At 37.0% G+C, this 22,743-nt stretch overlaps 1 protein-coding gene across 1 annotated transcript in view; it reads right to left on the reverse strand.

Moving 5' to 3' along the window:
* Window positions 1–204: 204 nt before the first annotated feature.
* The window catches only part of LOC110664024 (DNA-directed RNA polymerase 3B, chloroplastic), an 86,752-nt gene continuing 64,213 nt past the window's right edge, over window positions 205–22,743 (reverse strand). The window contains exons 18-19 of the mRNA XM_021823549.2: window positions 396–470; window positions 205–285 (exon numbers count right to left, since the gene is read on the reverse strand). Coding sequence (XP_021679241.2) covers window positions 427–470 — 44 coding nt within the window. The 3' untranslated portion in view covers window positions 205–285; window positions 396–426. The remainder of the gene's footprint in view (window positions 286–395; window positions 471–22,743) is intronic.

The following is a 22,743-nucleotide window of genomic DNA, read 5'->3' on the forward strand; positions in this document are numbered from 1 at the left end:
CACTGATACTGCGACAAAATGCACCATCCCTTGCGCAGATACTAGACTTTAATCTAAAAAAATGGAATATAAACTAATATTAAGAACATGAATGCAAGGCAGTTGTCACAATAGGATGTTGAGGATTTAGATTTATTAAGACAGAAAGCTGCATCAGATGTAAACTAGACCCACAACACAAGATGTGAAACTCACAAGATGTCGTTCACTCTTATAGTATGGTTGCACAACAGGAAGACCTAGAGGAGTTGTCCACCGCACAGGCTGATCTTCTAAAGCAATAACCTGCAATAGTTTCATAGCCAAAAAACACATCTCAATCAAATGTTCGATATTCACAATGCTGACTTGTTTGGTTTGATTTCAGCATGTGACAGAATCACACAAAGGTTCACCTTTGCACAATCACCAAGCCAATTCATTATATCACGTGCAGCTTGGAATAATTCCCCCAGGGCAGTCATTGTCACCTATCAAACAGTTGATTTAAACTTGTGAATAATTCAACCAACAGAAGAATTACATTTCTAGGTGCATACCATAATACCATTCAGTTGATCTACATATAAATTACACACATGCACACACACACACGTTAATGGCTTCAGATCCCTGTTATGCAATTCCAGCATCGACACACATGGCTAAAACATATTGGTCATATAATATATTGCATGATCAACCTTTTGATGAACTTTTGTAGCAATCAAGTCCAATTAGCTTAAAGAGGCTCTATTTCCACAATTCAAATTGCTACTTGCACAACCTAATAATTTTTATAAACTTGATTAGACAAAACTACTGCCAATCACTGATGTAGAACCATAGGTATTTGGGGATTTAGGTTGAGAAACAAATTCTCAATTTATTTGCTCAAAATCAATAGTCAATGATCAAAATAAAATCTTTGAATATGTAAAGATCCTATACCCTTTTGTAGAGTTTTGCATCCCTAATCACATTAGGATTAGGAACCCTAATTCCAATTCTAATTAGAAAAATTAAACAAAACAAATTTTCTAAATAACAAAAATACTACTTTCTAATAATAATGTTGATAAGAACAGAATTCCCAAATAACAAAAATACTACAAATATTATAAAATCTTCTTAATTTTACAATAAAAGATTAAATAAAAAAAATCCCTAAATTTAGTCTTCCTGAACTGCATAATTCTCGCTCGGTTGGAGAAAAGTGTTATGTAACCAGATTCTCCATCACAGAAAGAATAGAAATTAGAGAGGAAATAAAGAGAGAAAGGGAAGAAGGAATAGAAAAAGAGAGAAGAAGACAGAAAGAATGGAATTTAGGAAGACAAGAATGGGGATTTCATTGACAATACTCTTGAATAGCTTCTTTAGTTACAAAAGTTGTTATTTATACAGCTTTAGATCTACCTAGTAACGGTTCTTGCCATTTTCTAACTAATTCCTAGCTAACTCTATTCCTTTATTACAATTTCAACCCCAAAGACCCTCTATTTATGTTTAACACCCTTATTCCCCTTAAGTCATAACATTCCCCACTTCTTGAAATCATTCTCGTCCTCAAGAATGAAGAAAGGAACAACAATCAGCAAAAACATATTACAATTATAGACCACATACTACTACTAGGACCTATAATGAATTTTGATGTTCAAAACTAATATCTTGCATACTAAAACTGGAAAGTCCTTTAATAAACAAAGGACTACAACAAGACCTTATTTTCTTCCTTTACCTTCTCCTTATTTCAAACTCATTCTCTTTGAGTAGTAAATGATTGCAATATCTCCAAAAACACATTTTGTTCTGTCTTCTCTTCATTTCAAACTCATTCTCTTTGAGTTTCATATGATTACATGATCTCAGCTCAAATAAAATACTACCAAGATCCCAATACTTTTCTTCTTCAAAAATTTCCATGTTTCCTCCTTTAATCAAAACAGTCTCAGGACGAGAAGCATACTTATGGTCCCTAAAATTTTCTCTTCAAATTTTTGTTCCACAAACACTTGATAGTGCCGATTAATGAGTTGTTGAATACCAAGAGCAAGAGTATCTGAAGCATCCCACATCAGTTCTGCAAGGAGGTTTTGGGTTTTATATATATGAGATTGCAAACCTCCCCTTGTGAGCTAGCTTTTGAGGTGGAGTTAGGCAAGTTCATATCATTTGATATCAAAGCCTCACTCTGTATGGGTTGGTGAGCCATGTACAAAGGTTCCCTGACGTTCTTCGGGAGAGATCAAGGTGAACTAGTCATGACTCCGATTGCTTCACGAAAACGTGCAATCTAGAGGGGTCGGGAATGATGCGTCCCACATCGATTCTGCGAGAGGCCTTCAGTGTTATATATATGAGTTTACAAACCTTTCATTGTGAGCTAGGTTTTGAGGTGGAGTTAGGCAGGTTCATATCAGTATCTCTGGGAATAGAAACTATAGGAATCCTATTAGTACCCTGCTAGAACCATTCCCTCCCAACTTTAATATTAATAACATTGACATAGAAAATATGAGAATCATATGCATTACTAGAACACTTTCCTTCGAGAAAGACAAATTAGATATTTCTTCAGCATTTTTATACGAATCACAAATCAAATTGGAAGCTTCATTCACTATTCCAGCATCAAATATTTTCTTGCATGAGGTACCATTCGATGTCAATGGAAAAATAGCATCACCATCAACCATGTCTTCATTTTGCCATTGAATTTGATTGCTCTGGGACAATCTCCTCTCCATTACCTATAATATCAACCTCTTCCTCTTCCCCATCACCATGAAAAATTGTCACATCAACAAGGTTATTCTTCTTCTTAACATCAAAACCCCTTCTCTTCTTTTTTAATCAAATCCCATTTCACTGCCACTATTCCAAGAAATTTCAGTTCCACATCTCCACCATTCTCCTCCTCAAAGTCCTCACTTGCACTAGGCATATTAGCAAGAAAATCTTGCACCATCTTAGTCGTGCCCTTGTCATTCTTATGGGAAACTTCACTTAAGCCATCTTAGTCTTCATTTGGCTTGTTTGAATTTCCAAGAAGGTAATCTTCATCAATTTTCTATTTACTTAAGTCAAGCTTCTCAGATGTGCTCTGCAACTTTTCTTGTATTCTCTTGAGACCTTCAAGCAAATCCAACAAGATCTTTTCTTGCCAAGGTTGTAGTTCCATGGATACCCTTAACAATTCTTGAAGAGAAAAACTAACAGAAATAAGGGAAAAGAAAATAAAAAATCCCAAGTGCAGGAGAACAAAAAAATCAGAAGGGAAAATAGAGAACAAAAAAAGGGAAATTGAGAGGAAAGAATCAAATATTTTCTTGATATCTCTACAAGATGTCAACTGAAATAGACCTACAATAGAGGTTTGACACAAAGAAGTGGAATGAAAATCTAAAAGATAATCTGAGAGAGAGATTAGTTGAAAAGAGAAATAGAATTAAAAGGACGAATTAGAGAAAAGAGAAGAAGCAAAAAGATATTTGTTATATTGATTCTTGATAGAAAAATTTCAAGAATTTCAACAAAAAGGTTTCTTGAAGTACAGAGAGTGAAAAATTAAAGAAGAAAAATAGAAGAAAGAACCATAAATTAATAAAAGAAGAAAGAATTTTGATTCAAGCATTTCAAGAAATAAAGAAGAAGAAACAAGATCTACTAAAAAGGAAATAAAGGGAAAGAAGGAAAGAAATTCTAGGGAAGAAGGAAGAAGAATTAGAGGAAATAAAGGGAAGAAATCTCAGGGAAAAAAGAAAGAAGCTATTGAGAAAGGAAGAAGATAGAACAGAAGAACAAGAACAAGAACAAGATGACGAAGAATAGAAGGAAAACCCTGGAATTGAGGAGACTCCCATTTATCTGCCTATAGTTGCAACTGTAATGAGAAGATTTGGAAGCAATCCCACCTCAGAACCAGGCTCTGATACCAACTGTTATGTAACCAAATTCTCCATCACAGAAAGATTTGAAATTAGATAGAAAATCGAGAGAGGAAGGAAAGAACGAATAGAAAAAGAGAGAAGAAGGGTTAGAATGGAATTTAGGAAGAAAAGAATAAGGATTTCATTGATAATATTTTGGAATAGTTTCTTTAGTTACAATAGTTGTTATTTATACAACTTTAAATCTATCCAGTAACTGTTTCCGCCATTCTCTAACTAATTCCTAGCTAACTCTACTAACTTTCCATATTATTCCTTTATTAGAATTTCAACCCCAAAGACCCTTTATTTATTTTCAACACCCTTATTTTCTGTTATGGAAAGTCAATCACTATATTATTTCTCTGTATATTCTGTATTCCTATTTAGGATTTCTTATTTAGAATTTCTTCCTAATTAGTAGAACACAATTATAAGAATTAATTGTATAAATATACCCATGTACAGATTAATTGAAATCAAGGAGAATCATCTCTTTCTACATGGTATCAGAGCAGGTTCATTAAGGAATCTAAATCTGGAATTTTTTTCCCGTCTGTTTTTGGACTGAAACCCACTGTTACCCTAGGTCATCTATCTAGGGTGACTATTTGTTCTCACCACCCAGCTCATGAGAGACCTTGACCGCCGACCGGCCGTCCCCTCTAATCCGATTGCTAGAATTCAAGCACGTGAGGCTCATGAGCCCAACTCAAGTTCTCGGCGTTTCTTTACTCGCCGGTGGGTGGAGGCGCATCCGCCGGCCATTTCGACTCCGATCAGTATCGACGGCTTCAACCCCCTTATTCCACCACTATGTGCTGTTGCCTGATCCAGTACACTATTAAAGGACTTTTAAGGTTTGGCTCTCAGATCCTATTTCGGTATTTGCTTGATTTGTGATTTTTGGTTATTTTGCAGCTATAAGCACTTTGAATTAGCGTTTCAATTAGTTTTCTTTGTCTCAACAAATGGCAGACAATAAGAATGTTATTTTTGATGTGATTCCGGTGATGACTACAATCACGAAACACAAGCTTCATGGAACAAATTACCTTGAGTGGAGTAAGACTGTTAGGGTCTATTTGCGTAAGGATGATCACCTTACTAAAGACCCACCTACTGATGATACACGGCAAACTTGGCTAAGGGAGGATGCTCGGTTGTTTTTGCAGCTTCTGAACTCGATTCACAGTGAGGTAATTAGTTTAATTAATTACTGTGAATTTGTTAAGGAATTAATGGATTACTTAGGTTTTCTGTATTCTGGTAAAGGGAATATCTCCCGTACTTATGATGTTTGTAACGCATTCTACCGTGCTGAGAAAGAAGATAAGTCTCTCACGGCTTATTTTATGGATTTTAGACGAGTATATGAGGAACTTAATGTATTGTTGCCTTTTACTCCTGATGTGAAAGTTCAGCATGCCCAACAGGAGCAACTGGCTATTATGAGTTTTCTTGCAGGCCTTCCTTAAGAGTATGAGACTGCTAAATCTCATATTCTATCCAGTTCTGAGATTTCCTGTTTGCATGAAACGTTCACACGGGTCCTTCGTACAGAGAGTACTCAATCTTCACAGCCTGCCAGTAGTGCTCTTATTAGCCGTAATCCAAATGGACAACAGGGTAATAGAAGAGGAAATAGAAGAGGAATTACAGACAACAGAGGTAATCAGCATAATAGGGAGGCTAGTTCTAATCAAGACTCAAGATGAGTCATTTGTTATTATTGCCATGAGCCTGGCCGTACAAAATATAATTGTCCGCAACTTCAGAGGAAAAATCAGCGATCACAGATGGCAAACATGGTTCTACAGTATCTTCCTCTGAGAAAACTGTTTTGGTATCTGCAGAGGATTTTGCACAATTTTCCCAGTATCAGGCATCTCTAAAGCCTACTAATTCCCCTGTCACTGCAATCGCTGAGTCAGGTAAATCCACTACATGCCTTGTGTCTTCCTCATCCAAATGGGTTATTGATTCTGGTGCGACAGATCACATGACAGGTAATTCTAGTCTTCTATCTGCTTTTCACTCTAATCTCACTTCCTCTACTGTTACTTTAACTGATGGTTCTACTTCTTGTGTCATGGGTTCTGGAACTGCGAACTCGACTTCGTCAATTTCTTTGTCATTTGTTTTGTATCTACCAAAATTCTCTTTTAATCTACTTTCTGTTAGTAAACTTACTCTTACCTTAAATTATTCTGTTTCCTTTTTCTCTGACCAGTGTTTGTTTCAGGATCTTATGACAAAACAAATTATTGGAAGAGGACGTGAGTCAGGTGGCCTCTACATTCTGGAAAATATGCACCGCGGTCGCTTATTTGCTCCAGTACCTTAACACCTCTTATAGCTCATTGTAGATTGAGCCATCCTTCTTTGTCTACCATGAAGAAGCTGTGTCCTCAGTTTCAGTCTTTATCAGTACTAGAATGTGAGTTGTGTCAGTTTGCAAAACATCATCGTTTGCCTTCTGTGTCTAGAGTCAATAAACGAGCTTCATCCCCTTTTGAGTTAGTTCATTCCGATGTTTGGGGTCCTTGTTCTGTTACTTCTAAAACTGGATTTCATTATTTTGTTACTTTTGTTGAAAATTACTCGTGTTACATGGTTATATTTAATGAAGAATCGTTCTTAGTTGTTTTCTATCTTTTGTGCCTTTTGTAATGAAATCAAAACTCAAATTAATATTTCTGTGCGCATATTAAGAAGTGACAATGCCAAAGAATATTTTTCAGCACGATTTCAGTCTTATATGACAAAAAATGGCATTCTTCATCAGTTTTCCTGTGTTGATACCCCATCCCAAAATGGCGTGGCTGAAAAAAAAAATCGGAATCTTCTTGAGATAACTCATACTCTTCTTTTTCATATGAAAGTTTCTAAACATTTTTGGGCGAATGCAGTTTCTACGGCATGTTTTTTGATCAATCGTATGCCGTCTTCTGTCCTTAATGAGGATATTCCTTATACTGCTTTGTTTCCTACAAAATCTTTGTTCCCTGTTGAACCACGTATTTTTTATTGTACCTGTTTTGTGCGTGATGTTCGTCCACAGGTTACTAAATTGGATCCGAAGTCTCTCAAATGTGTCTTCCTAGGGTACTCCCGGCTCCAAAAAGGGTACCGTTGTTTCTCTCCTACTCTTAATCGTTATCTTATTTCTGCAAATGTCACATTTTTTAAGTCCGCTCTATTCTTTCCTCAATCATCTGTGTATGAGAGTCAAGGAGAGAAGGATGATCTCTTAATATATACTGTCCAACCAATGTCTAGTTCTCTCCCACAGCCTGTTTCTTCTATCTCTAGACCTACTCGACCTCCCCTTGTTCATGTTTATTCCAGGAGATTGGAGATTCCTAACTCAGATCCTCCACCAGCTACTTCGCTGGGAGATCCTGTACCTCATACTGATCATGATTCTGACCTAGACTTACCCATTGTTCTTCGTAAAGGTAAGCGTTCATGCACTTACCCTATCTCTTCTTTTGTTTCTTATAATCAGTTGTCTTCTTGTTCTCGGTGTTTTGTTACTTCTTTAGACTTTGTTCCTATCCCTAATACTGTTGGTGAAACACTGTCTCATCCTGGCTGGTGTGCTACTATGAAAGAGGAAATTGAAGCTTTAGATGCTAATGATACATGGGAACTGTTGCCTTTGCCCACTGGTAAGAAAGCTATTGGTTACAAATGGATATTTACAGTAAAGGTAAATCCTGATGGTTCTATGGCTAGGTTAAAAGCACGACTTGTGGCAAAAGGATATGCTCAGACATTTGGGGTTAATTTCTCTAACACTTTTTCTCCTGTAGCTAAACTTATACATTAGCTTGTTTATCTCTTTAGCAGCTACATATAATTGGCCCCTGTACTAATTGGATATCAAGAATACTTTCCTTCATAGTGATCTTTAGGAGGAGGTGTATATGGAGCAACCACCTGGGTTCGTTGCTCAGGGGAAGTTGGGTAAAGTTTGTAGGCTTCGAAAGTCTCTTTATGGCTTGAAACAAAGTCTTGGGGCCTGATTTGGGAGATTCAGTGAAACAGTAAAAGAATTTAGTATGCAAAAGAGTATGTGTGATCACTTTGTAATTTATAGGCAATCTGCGGCTGGTCTAATTCTCCAGGTAGTCTATGTGGATGACATTGTCATCACTGGAAGTGACTCTGCAGGTATTTCATCTCTTAAAACTTTCCTCCAAACCCAGTTTCAGACCAAAGACTTGGGATTGTTAAAGTATTTCTTGGGTATTGAATTTATGAGAAGTAAGAAGGGTATTTTCTTGTCTCAAAGAAAATATGTCCTTGATCTATTGATATAGACAAGAAAATTAGGTGTTAAGCCTTGCAGTGCACCAATGACTCCAAATTTACAACTGTTAGCAAGGGATAGTGAGTTGTTTAAAGATCCAGAGATATACAGGAGATTGGTAGGAAAATTGAACGACCTTACAGTCACTCGTCCTGACATTGCTTATGCCGTTAGTGTGGTAAATCAGTTTATATCTTCCCCAACTATTGCTCATTGGGAAGCCTTGGGACAAATCTTGTGTTATCTGAAGGGCGCTCGTGGAAGAGGTTTGTTATATGGTAATTATGGGCATTTGAATGTTGAATATTTTTTAGATGCCGACTGGGCTAGATCTAAGGTTGACAGAAGGTCAACTACTGGATATTGCATTTTTGTTAGAGGAAATTTGGTGTCTTGGAGAAGCAAGAAGCAAAGTGCAGTTTCTCGATTTAGTGCTGAATCGGAATACAAAGCCATGGCACAATCAGTATGTGAGGTAATGTGGATACTTCAATTACTAGATGAGACAGGTTTTAAGACCTCCCTACTTGCGAAATTGTGGTGTGATAATCAAGCTGCTCTCCATATTGCTTCTAATCCGATGTTTCATGAGCAGACCAAATATATTGAGATTGATTGTCACTTTGTTCGTGAAAATATTCAACAGATCATCTCAATAGGACACATCAAAACTGGAGAGCAGTTAGAAGATATTTTCACAAAAGCTCTGAATGGAGCTAGGATTGACTACATTTTTAACAAGTTGGGCATGATTAACATCTATGCTCCAACTTGAGGGGGAGTGTTATGGAAAGTCAATCACTATATTATTTCTCTTTATATTCTATATTTTGTATTCCTATTTAGGATTTCTTATTTAGGATTTCTTCCTAATTAGTAGAACACAATTATAGGAATCAATTGTATATATATACCCATGTACAGATTAATTGAAATTAAGTAGAATCATCTCTTTCTACATTCTCCTTAGTCATAACAAAAAGTCAACCTCAAGTCTTCTAGTGTGGAAGGATTAGGAATTTAGACAACAAAACTCTATCTTCTTCAATGGCAACAAAATTGATATGAACAACTTCATGCTTTCCTTTGCATCCTTAAAAACATCTAAACATAGAAATCAATCATGATTAAAGTTGACTGGCTCTTCAAATCACTAGGAACAATGGAATTTAAAAAATTTTTCAATTTTCATTGTCATCTCCACGATTGGATTTTCTTTGGTCTCCATTGAAGTTTCCATGGCTTGATTTTCTTTGCTTACTAAGATAGATTCTTTGAGCTTGTTCTTCTCATCAGCTTCAACTTTTTTTCTAAAGAAGAGATTCTTCAACATGTGTTTTTAGAACAGGTTCTTACATATGTAAAGGTTCAACAATCAAAGCTTCAGATTCTTCAAGCTTGGAGTCTTCAAACGACTCTTTTTGATCTTCAAGCCACTTTTCAAATTCAAGCCACTCTTTTTGTTCGTACCTTAAATCTTAAACAACTCTTGATAACTCATCAAACTCTGCTTTCAATTTAAGCATGCCCTCAAACTGTGACCTCAATTGAAATATACATTCATCCTTATAATCTTCCAATTCTCTTTCCCTAACTCGTAAAATTTATTGGATATCTTGAAATTCTCTTTCCCTATCTTGTAAAATTTATTGGATATATCGATATTTGCAATATAAAACATAATAAACATAGACATTACCAACATATTTATTAAACCAATAACCTAGATTAGCTAATTCATCCCCGTAGTAATCAATGTTATCATGTAGTCTCTTAATGTTAAACCATAACATGAATTTTCAAAGAGATACATATCTCACTAAAAAATGAAAATTTCGTTATTTATGAATCGTTTCTACCTAATAACAGCAAAAAGGGGCTCTGCCAAAATTTTGCTAACATGGCACCACTTGCCAATCAATTTGGCTTCATGCCCGTGGCACGTCATGACACTTCTATCTCTTCCAATCAATTTGGCTTCATACCCGGTCGTTTAACTATGGAAACGATCTTTCTCATTAGAAGCTTGATGGAGAAATATAGAAATGTAAAGAAAGATTTACATATGGTTTTTATCGATTTGGAGAAGACTTATGATAGTGTTCCAAGAGATGTCTTATGGAGAGTGTTAGAACAAAAAATGGTGTCTACTAGATACATACAAGTATTGAAAGATATGTATGAAGAAGCAACTTCTATTGTGCGTACAGTGGGAGTGGACACAAGAAGTTTTCCTATCTCAGTTAGATTACACCAAGGTTCAGCTGTATGTCCTTGCCTTTTTATATTAGTTCTTGTTATGGAAAGTCAATCACTATATTATTTCTCTGTATATTCTGTATTCTGTATTCCTATTTAGGATTTCTTATTTAGGATTTCTTCTAATTAGTAGAACACAATTATAGGAATCAATTGTATATATATACCCATGTACAGATTAATTGAAATTGTTATGGAAAGTCAATCATTATATTATTTCTGTGTATATTCTGTATTCTGTATTCCTATTTAGGATTTCTTATTTATGATTTCTTCCTAATTAGTATAACACAATTATAGGAATCAATTGTATATAAATACCCATGTACAGATTAATTGAAATATATGAGAATCATCTCTTTCTACATGGTATCAGAGCAAGTCATTTATCTAGGGTGATTATTTGTTCTCACCACCCATTTCGGGAGAGACCTTGGCGCCCGGCGTTTCGACTCAATCAACATTGCAGTGTCGCCTCAATCCCCTCATTCCACCACTTTGTGTCTTGTTGCACGATCGATTACACCATTAAAGGACTTTTGAGGTTTGGCTCTTAGATCCTATTTCGTTATTTGCTTGTGATTTTGGATTATTTTGTTGCTGTCAGCACTTTGGATTAGCGTTTCGGTTAGTTTTCTTTGTCTCAACAAATGGCAGACAATAAGAATGTTATTTCTGATGTAATTCCGATGATGACTAAGATCACGGAACACAAACTTAATGGTTGAATTATGCAGGTGGAGTAAGGCTGTTAGGGTCTATTTGCGTAGCATTGATAAGGATGATCACCTTACTAAAGATCCACCTCGATGATACACAACAAACTTGGCTAAGGGAGGATGCTCGGTTGTTTTTGCGGCTTGAACTCGATTCACGTGAGGTAATTAGTTTAATTAATCCTTTGTGAATTTGTTAAAATTGATGGATTACTTAGATTTTACGTATTACAGTAAAGGGAATATCTCGTATTTATGATGTTTGTAAGGCATTCTACCGTCTTTGAGAAAGAGAATAAGTCTCTCACGGCTTATTTTATGGATTTTAAGCGGGTATATGAGGAACTTAATGTATTGTTGCCTTTTAGTTACGATGTGAAAGTTCGTGAGCCCAGCGGGAGCAATGTATTATGAGTTTTCTTGCGAGCCTTCCTTGAGTATGAGGCTGCTAAATCTCGATTCTTTCGATTCGAGATTTCCTCTTTGCATGAAACATTCATACGGGTCCTTACGTGCAGAGTACCCAATCTTCCTGACTGCCGGTAGTGCTCTTATTAGCCGTAATCCAAATGGACAACGGGGTAATAGAAGAGGAAGTAAAGGAGGAATTACAGAAATGAAGTAATCGTAATGGAGAGGCTAGTTCTAATCGGGACTCAAGAGAGTCATTTGTTATTATTGTCATGAGCACAGCCATACAAAATATAATTGTCGCAACCGGAGGAAAAATCGGCGATCACGGATGGCAAATATGGCGTGAGAGGATTCTCTGATATCTTCCTCTGAGAAAAGCTGTTTTGGTATCATGAGGATTTTGCGATTTTCCCGATGTCGAGCATCTCTAAAGCCTACAAGTTCCCCTATCAACTGCGATCATTGATCGAGTAAATCCACTACATGCCTTGTGTCTTCCTCATCCAAATGGGTTATTGATTACGGTGCAGCAGATCACATGAGTAATTCTAGTCTTCTATCTACTTTTGAGTCTAATCCCACTTCCTCTCTGATTACTTTGTGATGGTTCTACTTCTTGTGTCATGGGTTGCAGGCTGAATCCTACTTCGTCAATTTCTTTGTCATCTGTTTGTGTCTACCAAATTTCTCTTTTAATCTACTTTACATTAGTAAACTTACTCGTACCTTAAATTGTTCTATTTCCTTTTTTACGATCGGTGTTTGTTTGAGGATCTTACGACGGCGATTATTGGTAGAGGGCGTGAGTCGGTGGTCTTTACATTACGGAAAATCATGTACGCGATCGCTTGTTTGCTCAGTACCTTAACACCTCTTGAAGCTCATTGTAGATTGGGTCATCCTTCTTTGTCTACCATGAAGAAGTTGTGTCCTCGATTTGATTTTATCGATACTAGAATGTGAGTCGTGTCGGTTTGCAAAACATCATCGTTTGCCTTACGTGTCTAGAGTCAATAAGCGGGCTTCATCCTTTTGAGTTAGTTCATTACGATGTTTGGGGTCCTTGTTACATTACTTCTAAAGCTGGATTTCGTTATTTTGTTACTTTTGTTGATGATTATTCTCGTGTTACTGGTTATATTTAATGAAGAATCGTTACGAGTTGTTTTCTATCTTTTGTGCCTTTTGTAATGAAATCAAAACTCAATTTAATATTTAAATGCGCATATTAAGAAGTGACAATGCTAAAGAATATTTTTCAGCACAATTTGAGTCTTATATGACACAAAATGGCATTCTTCATCGATCTTCTGTGTGGATACCCCATCCCAAAATGGCGTGGCGAAAGAAAAATCGGCATCTTCTTGAGGTAACTCGTGCTCTTCTTTTGGATGAAAGTTCCTAAACACTTTTGGGCTGATCAGTTTCTCTGACATGTTTTTGATCAATCGTATGCCTTCTTACATCCTTAATGGGGATATTCCTTATCTTTGCTTTGTTCCTACAAAATCTTTGTTTCCGTTGAACCCGTATTTTTGTTGTACTTGTTTTATGCGTGATGTTCGTCATGAGTTACTAAATTGGATCAAAGTCTCTCAAATGTGTCTTCCTTAGATACTCCGGATCCAAAAAGGGTACCGTTGTTTCTCTCCTACTCTTAATCGTTATCTTGTTTACTGCGGATGTCACATTTTTGAGTCCACTCCATTTTTTCTCAATCATGTGTATGAGAGTCGGGGAGGAAGATGATATCTTAATATATCTTGTCAACCAATGTCTAGTCCTCTCTCACGACCTATTTCTTAGTCTCTAGACCTACTCGGCCTCCGTTGTTCATGTTTATTCGGAGATTGGAGATTCTGACTCGGATCCTCCACGGCTACTTCGTTGGGAGATCTGTACCTCATCGATCATGATTACGATCTAGACTTACCCATTGCTCTTCGTAAAGGTAAGCGTTCATGTACTTACCCTATCTCTTCTTTTGTTTCTTATAATCAATTGTCTTCTTGTTCTCGGTGTTTTGTTACTTCTTTAGACTCTATTCCCATCCCTAATCTTTGTTGGTGAGACCTTTGTCTCATCTGGTGGTGTCTTTGCTATGAAAGAGGAAATGGAGGCTTTAGATGCTAATGGTACATAGGAGCATTACCTTGCCCACTTGGTAAGAAAGCTATTGGTTGCAAATGGGTATTCTGATGAGTAAATCTGATGGTTACGTGGCTAGATTAAAAGCACGCCTTGTAGCAAAGGATATGCTCGGACATATGGAGTTGATTACTCGACACTTTTTCTCCTGTAGCTAAACTTACTTACATTAGCTTGTTTATCTCTTTAGCACTACATATGATTGGCCTGCACCAATTGGATATCAAGAATGCCTTCCTTCATGGTGATCTTCGGAGGAGGTGTATATGGAGCAACCACAGGGTTTGTTGCTCGGGGAGTTGGGTAAAGTTTGTAGGCTTGAGTCTCTTTATGGCTTGAAACAAAGTCCTAGGGCTGGTTTGGGAGATTCGGTGAAGCGATGCAGAATTTGGTATGCAAAGAGTAAGTGTGATCACTCGGTATTTTATAAGCAATCGAGGTGGTCTAATTCTCACAGTAGTCTATGTGGGCGACATTATCATCCTTTGGAAGTGACTCTGCAGTATTTCATCTCTTAAAACCTTCCTCCAAACCAGTTTCAAACCAAAGACTTGGGATTATTAAAGTATTTTTGGGTATTGAAGTTATGAGAAGTAAGAAGGGTATTTTCTTGTCTCAAAGAAAATATGTCCTTGATCTATTGATGAGGCAGGAAAATTAGGTGCTAAGCCTTGTAGTGCACCAATGACTCCAAATTTACAAGCATTAGCGGGGATAGTGAGTTATTTGAAGATCCGGAGAATCTGAGAGATTGGTAGGAAAATTGAACTACCTTCTGTCACTCGTCTGACATTGCTTATGCCGTTAGTGTGGTAAGTCGGTTTATGTCTTCCCCAAGCTGTTGCTCATTAGGAAGCCTTGGGACAAATCTTGTGCTATCTGAAGGAGCTCGGGAAGAGGTTTGTTATATGGTAATCATGGGCATTTGAATGTTGAATGTTTTTGGATGCAGTAAATTTGGATCTAAGGTTGATAGGAGGTCAACTCTGGATATTGCGTTTTGTTGGAGAAATTTGGTGTCTTGGAAGAGCAAGAAGCGAGTGTAGTTTCTCGATCTAGTCTTTGAATCAGAATCTGAGCCATGGCACAATCGGTATGTGAGGTAATGTGGATATTTCAATTACTAGATGAGACAGTTTTAAGACCCCCGCCTCTGAAATTGTGGTGTGATAATCAATTTGCTCTCCATATTGCTTCTAATCCGGTATTTCATGGCGGACCAAACATATTGAGATTGATTGTCACTTTGTTAGTGAAAAGATTCAACATGAGATCATCTCAGCAGGACATATCAAAGCGGAAGCGATTAGGAGATATTTTCACAAAAGCTCTGAATGGAGCTAGGATTGACTACATTTGTAACAAGTTGGGCATGATTAACATCTATGCTCCAACTTGAGGGGGAGTGTTATGGAAAGTCAATCATTATATTATTTCTGTGTATATTCTGTATTCTGTATTCCTATTTAGGATTTCTTATTTATGATTTCTTCCTAATTAGTATAACACAATTATAGGAATCAATTGTATATAAATACCCATGTACAGATTAATTGAAATATATGAGAATCATCTCTTTCTACAGAAATCAATGAGAATCATCTCTTTCTACATGGTATCAGAGCAAGTCATCAATCTAGGGTGACTATTTGTTCTCACTACCCAGCTCAGGAGAAACCTTGGCCGCCGATCGGCCGTTTCAACCCCGATCAACATCGCCGGCATCGTCTCAACCCCCTCATTCCACCACTGTGTGTTGTTGCCTGATCCAGTACACCATTAAAGGACTTCTGAGGTTTGGCTCTCAGATCCTATTTTGGTATTTGCTTGATTTGTGATTTTGGATTATTTTGCTGCTATAAGCACCTTGGATTAGCGTTTCAGTTAGTTTTCTTTGTCTCAACAAATGGCAGACAATAAGAATGTTATTTCTGATGTGATTCCGGTGATGACTAAGATCACGGAACACAAACTTAATTATTCGAATTACCTGGAGTGGAGTAAGACTGTTAGGGTCTATTTGCGTAGCATTGATAAGGATGATCACCTTACTAAAGATCCACCCACTGATGATACACGACAAACTTGGCTAAGGGAGGATGCTCGGTTGTTTTTGCAGTTTCGGAACTCGATTCATAGTGAGGTAATTAGTTTAATTAATCACTGTGAATTTGTTAAGGAATTGATGGATTACTTAGATTTTACGTATTACAGTAAAGGGAATATCTCTGTATTTATGATGTTTGTAAGGCATTCTCTGTCTTTGAGAAAGAGGATAAGTCTCTCACGGCTTATTTTATGGATTTTAAGCGGGTATATGAGGAACTTAATGTATTGTTGCCTTTTAGTCACGATGTGAAAGTTATGAGCCCAGCGGGAGCAAGCGTATTATGAGTTTTCTTGCAGGCCTTCCTTGAGTATGAGGCTGCTAAATCTCGATTCTCTCGATTACGAGATTTCCTCTTTGCATTAAGCGTTCACACGGGTCCTGCCGTGCAGAGTACTCAATCTTCACGACTGCGGTGGTGCTCTTATTAGCGTAATCCAAATGGACAACGGGGTAATAGAAGAGGAAGTAGAGGAGGAATTACGAACAATGTAATCAGCGTAATTGAGAGGCTAGTTCTAATCGGGACTCAAGAGAGTCATTTGTTATTATTGCCACGAGCACAGCCATACAAAATATAATTGTCGCAACTTGAAGAAAAATCAGCGATCACGGATGGCAAATATGGCGTGAGAGAATTCTCTGATATCTTCCTCTGAGAAAACTATTTTGGTATCTGCAAAAGACTTTGCACAGTTTTCCCAGTATCAGGCATCTCTAAAGCCTACCAGTTCCCCTGTCACTGCGATCGTTGAGTCAGATAAATCCACTACATGCCTTGTGTCTTCCTCGTCCAAATGGTTTATTGATTCTGGTGCAATAGGTCACATGACAGGTTATTCTAGTCTTCTATCTGCTTTTCAGTCTAATCTCACTACCTCTACTGTTACTTTAGCTGATGAATCTACTTCTTGTGTCATGGGTTGCAGGCTGCGAACCCGACCGTCAATTTCTTTGTCTTGTTTTGTCTACCAAAATTCTCTTTTAATCTACTTTACATTAGTAAACTTACTCGTACCTTAAATTGTTCTGTTCCTTTTCTCTAACGGTGTTTGTTTGAGGATCTTACGTGAAGCAGTTATTGGTAGAGGGCCTTGAGTCAAGTGGTCTCTACATTCTGGAAAATCATGTACCGCGGTCACTTGTTTGCTCCAGTACCTTAACACCTCTTGAAGCTCATTGTTGATTGGGCCATCCTTCTTTGTCTACCATGAAGAAACTGTGTCCTCAGTTTCAGTCTTTATCAGTACTAGAATGTGAGTCGTGTCAGTTTGCAAAACATCATCGTTTGCCTTCTGTGTCTAGAGTCAATAAATGGGCTTTATTTCCTTTTGAGTTAGTTCATTCTGATGTTTGGGGTCCTTGTTCTGTTACTTCTAAAACTGGATTTCGTTATTTTGTTACTTTTGTTGATGATTACTCTCGTGTTACCTGGTTATATTTAATGAAGAATCGTTCTGAGTTATTTTCTATCTTTTGTGCCTTTTGTAATGAAATCAAAACTCAATTTAATATTTCTGTGCGCATATTAAGAAGTGACAATGCCAAAGAATACTTTTGACAATTTCAGTCTTATATGACACAAAATGGCATTCTTCATCAGTCTTCCTGTGTGGATACCCCATCCCAAAATGGTGTGGCCGAAAGAAAAAATCGGCATCTTCTTGAGGTAACTCGTGCTCTTCTTTTTCAGATGAAAGTACCTAAACACTTTTGGGCGGATGCAGTTTCTACGGCATGTTTTTTGATCAATCGTATGCCGTCTTCTGTCCTTAATGGGGATATTCCTGACACTGCTCTGTTTCCTACAAAATCTTTGTTCCCTATTGAATCCCGTATTTTTGGTTGTACATGTTTTGTGCGTGATGTTCGTCCACAGGTTACTAAATTGGATCCAAAATCTCTCAAATGTGTCTTCCTTGGGTACTCCCGGCTCCAAAAAGGGTACCGTTGTTTCTCTCCTACTCTTAATCGTTATCTTGTTTCTGCAGATGTCACATTTTTTGAGTCCACTCCATTTTTTCCTCCATCATCTGTGTATGATAGTCAGGGGAGGAGGATGATCTCTTAATATATCTTGTCAACCAATGTCTAGTCCTCTCCCACGGCTGTTCATACGTCTCTAGACCTACTCGACCTCCAGTTGTTCATGTTTATTCTAGGAGATTGGAGATTCTGACTCGAGATCCTCCACCGCTACTTCGTTGGGAGATCCTGTACCTCATCTTGATCATGATTACGATCTAGACTTACCCATTGCTCTTCGTAAAGGTAGCGTTCATGTACTTACCCTATCTCTTCTTTTGTTTCTTATAATTAATTGTCTTCTTGTTCTCGGTGTTTTGTTACTTCTTTAGACTCTGTTCCTATCCCTAATCATTGGTGAGACCTTTGTCTCATCTGGTGGTGTGATGCTATGAAAGAGGAAATGGAGGCTTTTGATGATAATGGTACATGGTAACTATTGTCTTTGCTTACTGGTAAGAAAGCTATTGGTTGCAAATGGGTATTCTGATAAAGGTAAATCTGATGGTTACGTAGCTAGGTTAAAAGCACGCCTTGTAGCAAAAGGATATGCTCGGACATATGGGGTTGATTACTACGATACTTTTTCTCCTGTAGCTAAACTTACTTCTATTCGCTTATTTATCTCTTTAGCACTACATATGATTGGCCTGCATCAATTGGATATCAAGAATGCTTTCCTTCATGGTGATCTTCGGGAGGAGGTGTATATGGAGCAACCACAGGTTTGTTGCTCGGGAGTTGGGTAAAGTTTGTAGGCTTGAAGTCTCTTTATGGCTTGAAACAAAGTCCTAGGGCATGGTTTGGGAGATTCGGTGAAGCGATGCAGAATTTGGTATGCAAAGAGTAAGTGTGATCACTCGGTATTTTATAGGCAATCGAGGTGGTCTAATTCTCTTGGTAGTCTATGTGGATGACATTGTCATCCTTTGGGAGTGACTCTGCAGGTATTTCATCTCTTAAAACCTTCCTCCAAACTCAGTTTCAGACCAAAGACTAGGGATTTTTAAAGTATTTCTTGGGTATCGAAGTTATGAGAAGTAAGAATAGTATTTTCTTGTCTCAAAGAAAATATGTCCTTGATCTATTAATGAGGCAGGAAAATTAGGTGCTAAGCCTTGTAGCGCACCAATAACTCCAACTTTACAAGCATTAGCGGGGATAGTGAGTTGTTTGAAGATCGAGAGAGATCTGGAGATTGGTAGGAAAATTGAACTTCGTTAGAGTGACTCGTCCTAACATTGCTTATGCCGTTAGTGTGGTAAGTCAGTTTATGTCTTCCCCAACTGTTGCTCATTGGGAAGCCTTGGAACAAATCTTATGTTATCTGAAGGGCGCTCCAGGAAGAGGTTTGCTATATGGTAATCATGGGCATTTGAATATTGAATGTTTTGAGATGCCATTGAAATTTGGATCTAAGGTTGTGAGAAGGTCAACTCTTTGGATGTGCGTTTTTATTGGAGGAAATTTAGTGTCTTGGAGAAGCAAGAAGCGAGTGTAGTTTCTCGATCTAGTGCTGAATCGAATCTGAGCCATGGCACAATCGGTATGTGAGGTAATGTGGATACTTCAATTACTAGATGAGGCGAGGTTTTAAGACTTCCACTGCGAAATTGTGGTGTGATAATCAAAGTTTGCTCTTCATATTGCTTCTAATCCGGTGTTTCATGAGCGGACCAAACATATTGAGATTGATTGTCATTTTATTCGTGAAAAGATTCAACAACAGATCATCTCAACAAGACACATCAAAACTGGAGAGCAGTTAGGAGATATTTTCATAAAAGCTCTAAATGGAGCTAGGATTGACTACATTTGTAACAAGTTGGGCATGATTAACATCTATGCTCCAACTTGAGGGGGAGTGTTATGGAAAGTCAATCACTATATTATTTCTCTGTATATTCTGTATTCTGTATTCCTATTTAGGATTTCTTATTTAGGATTTCTTCCTAATTAGTAGAACACAATTATAGGAATCAATTGTATATATATACCCATGTACAGATTAATTGAAATCAATGAGAATCATCTCTTTCTACAGTTCTAGATGAATTGATAAAACATATACAAGAGAGTATACCTTGGTGCATAATGTTTGCAAATGATATAGTTCTAATAGATGAGACGCCAGAAGGAGTCAATAAAAAGCTAGAGCTTTGGAGAAGTACTTTAGAGTCAAAGGGCTTTAAGTTAAGTAGAACAAAGACAAAATACATGCATTGCAAGTTCAGTGAAGGCCGAACTGGTGATAGGGAAGTAGTTAGTTTGGATGGAGTGGTATTGCCCCAAAGTAATTACTTTAAATATCTCGGCTCAATCCTTCAAGTAGATGGGGGATATGAGGAGGATGTTAGTCATAAAATTAAAGCCGAATGGTTCAAGTGGATACGTGCCATGGGAGTTTTATATGATCGCAAGATTCCCAATAAGTTGAAAGAAAAATTTTACCGTACAGCCATACGATCGGCCATATTATATGGTAGTGAGTGTTGGGCAATTAAGGAGTCGTATATGTCTTAAGATAAGAGTTGCGAAGATGAGAATGTTAAGGTGGATGAGTGGCCATACTAAACTAGATATAATCCATAATGAGAGTATTAGAGAAAAGGTAGGAGTGGTGTCAATTGAGGATAAATTGAGAGAAGGGAGATTGAGGTAGTTTGGTAATGTGAAGCATAGACATACGGAGGCTACAGTTAGACAAGTAGAGCACATTGGGTTAGAGAATAGAAAGAAAAGAAGGGTTAGACCTAAACTGACTTGAAAGAGAGTAGTACAACATGACCTATAAGCATTACATATTTCTGAGGATTTAACTCAAAATCGCTTAGAGTGAAGAAAGAATCCATAAAGCCAACCCCAATAAATTTTTGGGATAAAGGCTTAGTTGAGTTGAATTGAGTGGCACTGCTTGCCAACATGGCACCATTGTGTCGGGTTGATGTGGTGAGGCAAGATCTTGTGCAAGCAAGTGCGAGAGAAAACTAATAGCTCATTTGAGTTTTAGGGTGAATCTAAACTGAACAATCAAACCTCATTGCAGAGTTGCCAAACTAAAGTTTTGATGACTTGGAAGCAGTCAACAGTGTGTGGCAATGCTCCGAAAAGTATTATGACATCGAGAAAAAGGCAATTTGGATTTTTTTTTTTTTGCTTTAAGGGTGTCGGATGTCAATTTTGGCTTTTGAAACGACATCGACAGTAGCAAGCAAAGCTCTTAGAAGGCTTGTGACGCCAAGAAGAAGCTAAAAATTGTTCCAAGTCAAAAGCTAAACCATATGAATCAGGCTTGTCTAGTGCTAAGAAGATGTTTGTTGATGGCGGCATGGCTTTTTGGCGGAAAGAAAAGGGTAGTTTAATGAAGTCGTGATGCAGGGCTCAACTTCTACGAAGCTTGTTCTTTCTGGTTCTTTATTATTTATTATATTTTTTGTGCAACAGAAACAACAATAACGAATGCAGGCGTGTGCCTTGTTCTGAGCACAAGGCTAAAAAGGCGTGCCTTTTTTATTTCTACATTAGAGCAGCACTTCTATTGGCAAAAAGCACTACCACACAACTCAAAATTTGTCAATCTAGAAGTTTTCAAAATTAGCATCGCTAATGATAACTAGTCACCAAAATCTTATCAAACTAACACACTCAGAATCGCAAACCTCCCATATTTCCATTTTCAACAATAATACTCATTATCTTTTTCAAAGAAAAAAAAAGAAGTTGCTTCTACACCTATTTTAAGATCAATGCCAATCTAACTTGAGAACTAAATAATACTTCTCTAGTTCTTAAAGATGAGGGAGATGATAAAGATATTGATTTTGAAGATAAGTATTAAGAGGATGAAGGTGTAGAAGAAAATGAAGAAGATTATAATGCTACTCTTGATAAAGATTGAAGAGTTGTTATTTTATAATTGCTTGACTTTAGTTATAAAACATTAAAAGACTATTCAAGTTTTATATATTAATACTTGAATGCTTATTAGTTATTATTATTATTTTTAGTTTTATGTTATTTGAAGTTTGATGGAATATTCATATTTATTTTACTTTGATTTTTTTTTTTTTTTTTTTTTGCTCCTCACCTTGCTCAAGCATACACTTTTGCCTTGCGCCTAGGCTCAGGATCCCTTAGTGCCTTAGTGTGCCTTGAGCCTTTAATAACTATGCATAGAACTAGCAGAAACCAATGGATCAAGAGAAACAAATTCACGATTTATTTGCATAAAATAGATAGTAAATAATCATCATAAAATCTTTAAATATGTAAAGATTCTAAAACCTATTCTGAGTTTTTAACCTAATTACATTAGGATTGGGAACCATTATTCCAATTCTAATTAGAAATACTAAACAAAATAAACTACCTAAATAATAATAATAGTAACATAATTCAGAAAAAATAAAAACGCTATTAATAATTCATAAATAATAGAAATATGATCTTCCTAATTTTACAATAAAAGATTAAATCAAAACAATCCCTAAAAACTATTATTCTCTACCTTTTCACTTTGTCTACCCTTTTTGTCACCATCACCCTTTCTCCATCACCTTATTAGGCTAATGCGTAATGCCACATAAAGTCTGAAAATACCAAGTCATTTCTTGACCCAATCAATAGTTTTCTGCTTAAAAAGATATGTATATTGATTGAAGTGAAACAGAAAAGAAAAGCGAAAAGAAGTGGAAGAGGAGAGACATGAAAATATCGGGAAGAGATCCTTTTGGGATTGCTTCAGCTGGATTAATGCACTCCATATTTGGGCACAGTAGTGGATCCTTTTGATTGGTAAGCTCATAAACGCAAACACACATGCATCTGCTCCTTGGTCATTGG

This window comes from Hevea brasiliensis, chromosome 17, assembly GCF_030052815.1.
Source record: "Hevea brasiliensis isolate MT/VB/25A 57/8 chromosome 17, ASM3005281v1, whole genome shotgun sequence".
Classification (NCBI taxonomy): Eukaryota; Viridiplantae; Streptophyta; class Magnoliopsida; order Malpighiales; family Euphorbiaceae; genus Hevea; species Hevea brasiliensis.